At 45.4% G+C, this 10640-nt stretch overlaps 1 protein-coding gene across 2 annotated transcripts in view; it reads left to right on the plus strand.

Moving 5' to 3' along the window:
• cdkal1 (CDK5 regulatory subunit associated protein 1-like 1) overlaps positions 1–10640 on the plus strand; it is a 300473-nt gene that overhangs the window by 166804 nt on the left and 123029 nt on the right. For both annotated transcript variants that reach the window (XM_080004992.1, XM_080004993.1), the window contains exon 9: positions 1167–1333. In XM_080004992.1, the coding sequence (XP_079861118.1) occupies positions 1167–1333 (167 nt within the window). The remainder of the gene's footprint in view (positions 1–1166; positions 1334–10640) is intronic.

Genomic DNA, 10640 nt, shown 5'->3' on the forward strand with positions numbered 1-10640 from the left:
TGGTGATGAGCCTTCTAAAACTCTCTGGCTCTCCACAATTACACAGTCATCATCTTTAATCTACTGACGCACGCAGGAACACATACCACACACACACACACACACACACACACACACACACACACACACACACACACACACACACACACACACACACACCACACACACACACACACACACACACACCACACACTTTTCTTTTTTAAATACACTGTCCAATTAGCCTGGCGTCATCCTTAATCTCTCAGCACTGAATGACCACATGCATTTATCTGCCGCTGCACAGCTAATGATAATAGTACTGTGTGTGAATGTGTTGGTGTGTGTGTGTGCGCGCGCGCACCTGTCATTCACACTAGCTTAAGCAGCCAGTCAACCGCTTGCTGTCCCGTTTGGAAGTGACTGCTTCACTATTAGTCTGTGGCCGTGAGAAGGGCTCTAATTTAACGTGAAGCTGATGGATGGCGGGCCCCCACCCGATCCCACCCCCCAATCTCGAAATGTGTCCTTCACAGCCGGATCTGCATATGTCAAGAGGGGGGTGTTGTGAACATTAGGTCTTTTCAATAAGGTTCTCTCAATGGTCAAAGTGACCGAAGGACCAGAGTGGTGGAGTCTTGGAGCCTTCGACTTGGCTGCGTGACCTCGCTACTTCTCTCCATAATCAGTAAAGAATCCCTTCCTGTCTGTAACACAACGGAGGAAAATGTTTGTTCATTCTTTGATTTTTCTGTGAAGTGCCATTCTTAGCTTCAAACGCATCACTTTATTTTCCGTATGTAGATGTTGCCAGATGGATGTTATTGACGCAGCCAGAAAAACTGACCAATCAATCGTTTGTTTACGAAACTATGGCTCATGATTATTAGGAGGGTACATCTCTGGGTTTCTTGCATTGTTTTTTTTTGGTTTCCTCCACCTTCTGTCACTCTAACCAAAGGAAAGTTTGCCGTCTCACGCCATTTCGCTGTTTCTTTGTTCCCTAGCCTGTGTTGATTGTCAAAGGGTTTTGGATCGCAATGGCTTTCTCATGCCGTTCTGTTTACTCCGTCCCTTTGTCTGTCCCTATTGGCTTGTCTGCCTCTCTACCCATCCGCCTGTCTGTCTGTCTGTCTGTCTGTCTGTCGATCATGTGTTAACCCCCTTCCTTCTCTGTGTGTCCTCAGAGGGGGTGTGTGAGATCTGGTTGACCAGCGAAGACACGGGCGCCTACGGCCGAGACATCGGGACCGACCTGCCGTCCCTGCTGTGGCACCTGGTGGAGGAGATTCCAGAGGGAGCCATGCTGAGGCTGGGCATGACCAACCCCCCGTATATACTGGAGCACCTCGAGGTACACACACGTGCATTGTTCTGCCCATGTGAAAACCAAATACACACACAAAACAAAGGGCAAAAAAGTGTGAATGAGCCACCAAGTCTATTTTCCAGGTTGTTATTTTCTTTTTTTTTATTCACCAGTGAAATAAATAGATTGGGACTCTAGCTTGGCTTTTTTTTTTTTTTTTTTTTTTTTTAATGTATTTATATATTTTTAAATGTCCCCCATTAGCCAACTGATACGGCTGCTTTTTAGTGAGCGAAGAAAATTGGTTCTCGCCGTGTTCAATAAGCTGCTTTTCTGGTTTGCTTAGCCAGCAGTTTGCCTGTTCTAACCCATGCGCTCACAGTCCATTCATTAAAGCCGGTACATTCTCTTGCTCTACCTAATGAGTCAATTAAGGATCCATTGTGTCCTCTTTGGAAAAAAAAAGAAAAAAACATTATCTGCCATTATCTCTCTCCCCCATTGCAGCACAATGGAACGTTGTCAGCCCACTTGCGCCTTGTTTGCTTGCCGGCGTCCGCGTCTGTACCGTATCTTTGTCCGATTCGCGTCGGCTATCGGCGAATCTCTCTATTCCCCCTCTATCTCTGTGCTGTCCATTGTTGGCTGGCTGAGTGTGAGTACATCGTGGTGCATACTCGCCAAAACAGTCTGCCGTTGATGGACCGTCTCGGCACGCACTCGTGGCAAAATTGGAAATGGACGTCATGGCAGCCGGGAAGAAAGGGAGGAGAAGGTGGGGAAACAAGGGAGCTTGGAAAGTTGACAGGAATATTAACATGGCACAACAACACCAGGTTAGAATGGCAGCCATGCCGCTGGCAACCTCTACCCCACCCCCAACACACACGAGTTTCTTGATTAAAAAGAGAGAGGCAGCGTCTAATTGATGTAGCATTTTGAGATAGCTCTTGGGAAATACAAATTCAAAGTGGGGGAAAGAAAAGGTTTTACTCTTAACAGAGAAATAGCTTCAAGAAGGCATAGGAATCTGGGAACCAGTTTTTTGCTGCTCTTCATCCAGCTGTGGTGCCTGCAACTTCTCTCGGGGGATGAATAAAGAATCTATAATCAATTTGCAATTTAGAGATTAGAACTGTCTGTTTTATTCTCTTTGTGTGACCCTTGCAAAGATGTCTAATAGATATTGAATCCGGTTGGGAGGCAGGCAGGCAGGCAGGCAGGCAGGCAGGTAGGTAGGTAGGTAGGTAGGGAGGCAGGTAGGAAGGAAGGAAGGAAGGTAGGGAGGTAGGTAGGTAGGTAAGTAGTGAGGTAGGTAGGTAGGTAAGTAGGCAGGGAGGCAGGCAGGGAGGTAGGTAGGTAGGAAGGTAGAGAGGCAGGCAGGTAGGGAGGCAGGTAGGAAGGGAGGGAGGTAGATAGGTAGGCAGGCAGGTAGGTAGGTAAGTAGGCAGGGAGGCAGGCAGGCAGGCAGGCAGGCAGGGAGGTAGGTAGGAAGGTAGGGAGGCAGGCAGGCAGGTAAGTAGGTAGGCAGGGAGGCAGGTAGGAAGGAAGGAAGGGAGGTAGGTAGGCAGGCAGGTAGGGAGGTAGGGAGGGAGGCAGGCAGGCAGGTAGGAAGGAAGAAAGGAAGGAAGGTAGGGAGGCAGGCAGGTAGGGAGGTAAGCAGGGAGGTAGGTAGGTAGGTATGAAGTTAGGGAGGTAGATAGGAAGGTAGGGAGGGAGGCAGGCAGGCAGGCAGGTAGGTAGGTATGTAGTTAGGGAGGTAGATAGGGAGGGAGGGAGGCAGGCAGGCAGGTAGGTAGGTAGGTATGTAGTTAGGGAGGTAGATAGGAAGGCAGGCAGGCAGGCAGGCAGGCAGGCAGGCAGGCAGGCAGGTAGGTAGGTAGGTATGTAGTTAGGGAGGTAGATAGGAAGGCAGGCAGGCAGGCAGGCAGGCAGGCAGGCAGGCAGGCAGGTAGGTAGGTAGGTATGTAGTTAGGGAGGTAGATAGGAAGGTAGGGAGGCAGGCAGGCAGGCAGGCAGGCAGGCAGGCAGGCAGGCAGGTAGGTAGGTAGGTATGTAGCTAGGGAGGTAGATAGGAAGGTAGGGAGGCAGGCAGGCAGGCAGGCAGGCAGGCAGGCAGGTAGGTAGGAAGGTAGGAAGGTAGTCCATGGAGACTGTTAAGCCCCTAGAACTTGGTTGCACTGGTGGTGTGAAGGATTTACCCATTACATTTTAACCGGCGTGGCTAACAAGGAAGTACTCCCATGACAGGCAACCCACTCCTGCACACACTGAGCGGGTCGCAGCGTGATCAGGCGTAAACGCTGTCCCAACAGTCCGTTTAATCTCCTCAACGGCGATTGCTATGAGGCGGAAAAGCCTGTCCACACCGTACTCTGAATCGGAGCGATCAACAAAGGAATAAAATATCCCGATGAAAGTGAAGGGGAGGGCAGGGGAACTTGGGAGAAGTGGCGCGCAGCTTGGCAGCGCGCAATTCCACAGATATCTGTGGGACCTGTGAGGGGGAGAGATGGGCGTCTGCGAATGGTCGTAAAGAGGGCAGGAACGGGAAATAAAAATGGGGGTAAGTGACGAGGGGGTAAGGAGGGAAAAAGAAAAAGGAAAAAAAAAAAAAACCCTTGGTGTAAAAAGTGCTGCGGGAAGCAGCAGAGGAGGTTGTAATTAACCAGGGGTTAATGGAGGTGGCTAATTGTCCCCCCCACATGTATAGGTTGGCTTTCTGCTTGGCTACATTACAATTAAAACACCACCCTCCTAATGATAGGGAATAACAATTAACTGATAATTAGTATTATAGTAGATGACACACTTGCTCGCTCCGTGTGTGTGTGTGTGTGTGTGTGCAGTAAGAATAATACCGTATGCTTGTGTCCTTCTTATCAGCCTCGTCTCCGGTCGTACGCCGTACAATTGAATTCTGTCCTTGTTTCCTTCAATTCCTCAGTCAATTAACCTACATAAGTGGAGATTTTGGGGGAGTTCATCAAGTCAGCCTTAGCTTTTGTTGTGGGCTGTTCCATTGTTGGGGACGTCCTTTTTTTTTTTTTCTTTCCCCTCCTTCCACTACTTCTTTTTCTTTGGATACTTCCCCATTTCTCTTTCAGTCCCTGTTGCTATTTCCACTCTTCTTCTACTTCTTCCGCTTTCTCTCGCTCTTTTTTTTTTTCTACCTCGTTTATAAAATTGTTCTTTATTTCTTTATTTTTTTATTTGACTTTTTTTGTGATTTTTTTTTTTGTATTTCATGTAAATCCCACTTTTTCTTATATTGATACTCATTTTGAGAGCTTCCCGACACATAAACAACACATGAAACCATGCACACAACACAAGCACCGAGACATTGTACACACACAATGCACAATCGGCATAGGTTGTCATTAACACACACAGACACACACACACACGCACACACACACACACACACACACACACACACTTATTTCTTGCCATTTGTCTTTGTATAGCACTTCATATTATTTTTTGTCTTATAAGTGCAACATTAGTAAACCTGCGGTGAGCACACATGATATTGGTTCCGGTCTAAAAATGCAATTCATCGAGGGGGTCCCTGCTATCTGTTTCTCTATCGACCAAGGTGTCCTTGGGCTGAAAAAGTTTGACCCGTCAATGACTGTCTCCCAGGCTGTCTCCTAGCTCCTAGACTGTCTCCTAGTTCCTGGACTGTTTCCTAGTCCCTAGACTCTCTCGGAGTTCCTAGACTGTCTGCTTCCTAGACTGCCCCCGAGCTCCTAGACCAGGGGTCGGGAACCTATGGCTCTTTCGATGACGGTATATGGCTCGCAGACAATTTTAAGCTAAAAGTTTTCATCATAATTAACAAGTAATAAATAATTATTGTGTCTTATTTTAAAGTAAAACTGGTAAGAGAAATTACAATTTTGAAAATAAAATTCAAAATATAAATGTGCCGGCTGCGGACCACAGAAAGACTCTGGGGGCGCCTTTTACCCGGCGCCCTGCCCCTCCCGGGTCTCTGATCAGGCGCCACTTGTGGGAGTCTCTGCCCGCAGGTAAGAGTTTAGGGAGGGAGACGGAGTCTTTCTGGCCGTGGTGCGCCCACATGGCCAGAGTTTTATTGTTCATTTCAATATGCGGCGCGCATGTTAAAATAATTGTGGATAATAATGATCCTCTTGGGCGCAGGAGGAATGGCGTTCCGCTGCTGGGTTGCTTTCGAGCCCGTGCGCCGATCCCCTCTGTAAGACGGACGAACATTAAGAAAACTCCCTGCCTCGAGTCGGACCAATCAGCACACAAGTGGACAGAAATGGAAGAAACCTATATATAGCGCTTTTTTAATTCTCTATTTAGAATAAATATTAATTAATATTTATTCTAAATAGAATTAATATTATATGGCTCACAAGGAAATACATTTAGAAATATTTGGCTTTTATGGCTCTCCCAGCCAAAAGGTTCCCGACCCCTGTCCTAGACTGTCTCCTTGCTCATAGACTCTCTTGGACTTTCTCCGAGTTCCTTGGCTGTCTCCTAGTTCTTAGACTGTCTCCTAGCCCCCAGACTATCTCCTAGACCAGGGGTCGGCAACCTTCAGCATTAAAAGAGCCATTTGGAAGCAATTCCTGCCAAATAAAACCCACCTGGAGCCGCAAAACCTATTTGACCGCTATAATGAAGATAACACCGCATATATAGTTTCATTACACTTATGCTATGTATATAAGAACTGTAGTTTGTTGCATTTCTGAAATAAAAGAACTACAAACTGATAAAGACTCATTTTATTTCTGTGCTTGACACAGCAAAACACTAAACTCTTTGGAACTCAAAAAAAAGGACGGAAAAAAAAAAGAATACCTGCACGTATAATTTTTCTTTGAAATAAAATACAAAATGCAGGTTCTTCACTTATTTATGGATTTAAAGAAAATAAATATTCACTTTAATTGAAAAGGGCAAAAAAAAGTTGATGTTTTATCACGACTTAGGTCTATTTCAGTGTGCCGTCACCCGGGACTATTTCCTCAGTCGCGTGCCGCAGTCAACTGTCAACTCAATATGAAACACAACTACATCCATTCAGGGTCCAATATAAATATCTATATTTGCAGAATTAATAGCTCGTTTCTCTCACCTGCCAAATGCAATTTCTGCCCCTGAACTTCACTGCAGCTTGAGCCTCACACATGGCTGTTAGCTGTCATCAGTGAGTCGCGACCGATTTTTGCTTTTTATGAAGTTCATGGTGGAAAACACTGGCTCGCACAAGTATGTGCATCCAAAGATGGACAGGACCCCAAATGCGTACTTGTTCATGTTCAAATCGGTGTCGGGGATGGCTTTGCATGTCTCGATTCCACTCCGCATTCCATGAAACGAACTTTGACGTTCAATTTTCCTCAGAAACTTTTCCTTTTTTGAATGTATCCATGGTTAGCTTACCGGGGGTTGAGAGCTCAAAACAAGTCACCAGCCTGTCGGCAACAGGTGACGCATACAAGGTGCGACGCATATTTTGATCGACAAAATATTAAAACTCTCCAGAATCATAACTATTACATTGGAAAAAAATGACTAAATAGAATAAAATTTCAATATTGATTCACATTATTTTCTCAAAGCCACAGGTAGCCACAGCAGAGAGATGAATGAGCCGCATGCGGGTCCAGAGCCGCGGGTTGCCGACCCCTGCCCTAGACTGTCTCTTAGCTCCTTGTATGGGTACACAGAAGGTAGCACACTTTCACAATTTCAATAGGAATTGTCCAGTTAATTTGAATCATTATTGTTATTGCTCTCTTCTCTTCCTCCTGTTAATCCTTCATTCTTGTCTGTCTTAACAATTCTCCTTTTCTTTTCCCCGCTACCTTCCCTCTGGCCCTTGCCGTTACTGCCTGTAGTCATCACTTTAATGGTGAAGGTGAAAAGCACCCCTGCTGATGGTGATGATGATGATTGTGACAAAGGCTCGTTTCCAGACCCTCACTTGTGCCTCAATTCCACCAGTAAAGGCCAGATAATTTTTTCAAGTGAAGCATCAGCTTGCGCGCGCGCACACACACGCACGCACGCGCATGCTCGCACACAGTCCAAATTATTCTTGTTTCCCTATCTTCCTTGTACATTCTTCAATCCTCTCCTTCTCTCTGGATCCGCAGCCATCCATCTGTCAGTCACCCGTACGCACACACACACACACACACACACACACACTCTTATACTTTCTTTCAGCATTCCCTTCTTCCCCCCTCTGATAGATTTGGGCAGTCTCACGGCTCTATTTGCTGATTGGAGCAGTTAGGGGCCTAATGGCCACTCATGGGCCACTTGTCTTTGACATTTTAGTTGATTGCATTGTGCCTTTAATGGTCCCCTTTCAAGATGTTAGCAGAAGTGGTGGTGGTGGGGTAGGCACGAAAAAGTCTCCTAATGGAGTAGCTCACTTTAAGGCTTTTTCTTCTTCTTCCCAAGCCATAAAAACTCTAGGGCTTCATATTCTAGTGTTTCTAGAAGTTCTGTCACCTAATGGACACTCTGGAATAACGCCCTCAGTACATATATATAAAACCAAGTTCCGGAAAGCCTCAGGGAGCCATCAGGGAAACCTTGGTCAAGCCTACGCCATGCTTTGCAGATGACTCTTTTCTTATTTTTACAATTTAAAACACGTGAAATACTGAAACATGTTTATACAGTATTTATATACACCGATCAGCAACAACATTTAAACTGACAGGTGAAGTGAATATTATTGGTCATCTTGTTCCAATGGCACCTGTCAAGGGGTGGGATATATTAGGCAGCAATTGAACAGTCATTGATTGTTGGAAGCAGGAAACATGGGCAAGCACAACTTTGACAAGGGCCAAATTATGATGGATAGACTACTAGGCCAGAGCATCTCCAAAACATTACATTACATTTACATTTCGTCATTTAGCAGACGCTTTTATCCAAAGCGACTTACAATTATTCAAACACCGACGGACGCAGCCATCAGGAGCAATGAGGGGTTAAGTGTCTTGCTCAAGGACACTACAGCATGCTAGCAGGAGGAGCCTGGGATCGAACCAGCAACCTTTAGATTACTAGACCACCAGCTCTACCTCCTGAGCTACCGTCAACGACAGGTCTTGTGAGGTAGTACCAGTATGCAGTGGTTAGTACCTAGCAAAAGTGGTCCAAGGAAAGACAACGGACAACAGGGCCATGGGCACCCAAGGCTCATTGATGCACTAGGGGGCAAAGTGTAGACCGTCTGGTCCGATCCCACAAAGGAGCTACTGTAGCGCAAATTGCTGAAAAAGTTTATGCTGGTTATGATAGAATAGTGTCAGGACACACAGTGCAGCACAGTGGTCAGTAGACCGGTCAGAGCACCTCTGCTGTCCACCGCCGAAAGTGCCTACAATGGGCAGATGAGCGTCATGGCAGGGGTTAGGGTCTGATCCTATCGAGCATCTTTGGGATGTGCTGGAACAACAAGCCTAATCCATGGGGGCCCCACCTCATGAACCCCAGTGTGTGTGTGTGTGTGTGTGTGTGTGTGTGTGTGTGTGTGTGTGTGTGTGCGTCAAAGTTTTATAAGAAATGTTATATATAGATATTTCATGAAGTGTACATTTTTAAACATTCCAAGGGGAAACCCAAATTATTTTGACTTTTTGTGCGAGTTTGAGTGTCTATATATCAGTCCTAACACAGGAAATAAGTGCTTACCTGCTTTTCTCTAGATGTCAAGGGCAAAAGAATTTCCCGATTACACACAATGTATATGGTGTGTGTGTGTGTGTGTGTGTGTGTGTGTGTGTGTGTGTGTGTGTGTGTGTGTGTGTGTGTGTGTGTGTGTGTGTGTGTGTGTGTGTGTGTGTGTGTGTGTGTGTGTGTGTGTGAATGGAGAAATGTATGTGAAGGCATTTGTCTGTGTGCGGGCAGCACTGAATGGAGCACATTAGCGGCATTAGCAAATGAGGTGTGAAAGCAGATTCCCTCTCTCCTAACCTTTGAGTCAGGCTGAGATGGATGGAGGTGGAGCTGTCAATTAAATCTTCTCTCCAGATCACGTCTCCCATCAGCCCGACCACTTCACACACTCTGTTCCCGCCACGGCCCCCTGGGCGTCCGCTCGCCAGCGTGGAAATCCTGCATCCTCACCGTTACGTATATCAGCCCTACAGTTGTGCTGCTGCTCTACTGAGACGTGTAACTGCAACCCATTGGATGTTAGTCCTATTGTTTTTAAACAAGTTAAAATAGCCATAAAATCTGTGGAAATTTCCCACTTCACCCATTCACTTAATAAGATATTATTATATTATTAATAATATTATTGATAGTCGTTAATATTATTTATTATTATATAATGAATTATTATAATAACAATAATTGTTTATTATAATGATTTAGACAATGAATTATGATATATATATATATATATATATATATATATATATATATATATATATATATATATATATATATACACCAATCAGCCGCAACATTAAAACCACTGACAGGTGAAGTGAATAACATTCTTCGTCTCGTTCCAGTGGCACCTGTCAAGGGGTGGGATATATTAGGCAGCAAGTGAACAGTCAGTTCTTGAAGTTGATGTGTTGGAAGCAGGAAAAATGGACAAGCGTAAGGATCTGAGCGACTTTGACAAGGGCCAAATTATGATGGAAAGACGACTGGGTCAGAGCATCTCCAAAACGACAGGTCTTGTGGGGTGTTCCCAGTATGCAATGGTTAGTACCTATCAAAAGTGGTCCAAGGAAGGACAACTGATGAACCAGCTACAGAGTCATGGGCGCCAAGGCCCATTGATGTGTGTGGGGAGTGAAGTCTAGACCGCCTGGTCCGATCCCACAGAAGAGCTACTGTCGCACAAATTGCTGGAAAAGTTAATGCTGCTATGATAGAAAGGTGGTGATTCTGGTCTCTCTCTCTCTCTCTCTCTCACTTCGCTGGGGACTCTCCTTCCTATTGGAAGCTAAACGTAGAATTGTGCGAGCGACATAAATAAATAAACGTGAATAAATATGAATTGTGGATGCTCAACTGTGCTGAATTATGGCTTTTTGAGACAACTCCAACCCCGGAAGTCACCGAAAACCAAACCCACATCTTTCAGTAGTTTAAGTGTTTTAAATTGAAGAAATAAGAAAGTAGTCATCTGCAACGCGTGGCATAGGCTCGACCAAGGTTTCCCAGATTTTTTGGAGGCTTTCCGGAATTAGTGACAGAGCGTATGAGGGAACTCCATTTCCTCTCGCATGCCTGTTGTTGCCATTGGAAAACGGGTTGAAAACAGACAAACATAGGGTCGTTGTATACAGTGTAATTTCCCAATTTTGTGAAGACC

The sequence above is a fragment of the Zeus faber genome (assembly GCF_960531495.2).
Source record: "Zeus faber genome assembly, chromosome: 8".
Classification (NCBI taxonomy): domain Eukaryota; kingdom Metazoa; phylum Chordata; class Actinopteri; order Zeiformes; family Zeidae; genus Zeus; species Zeus faber.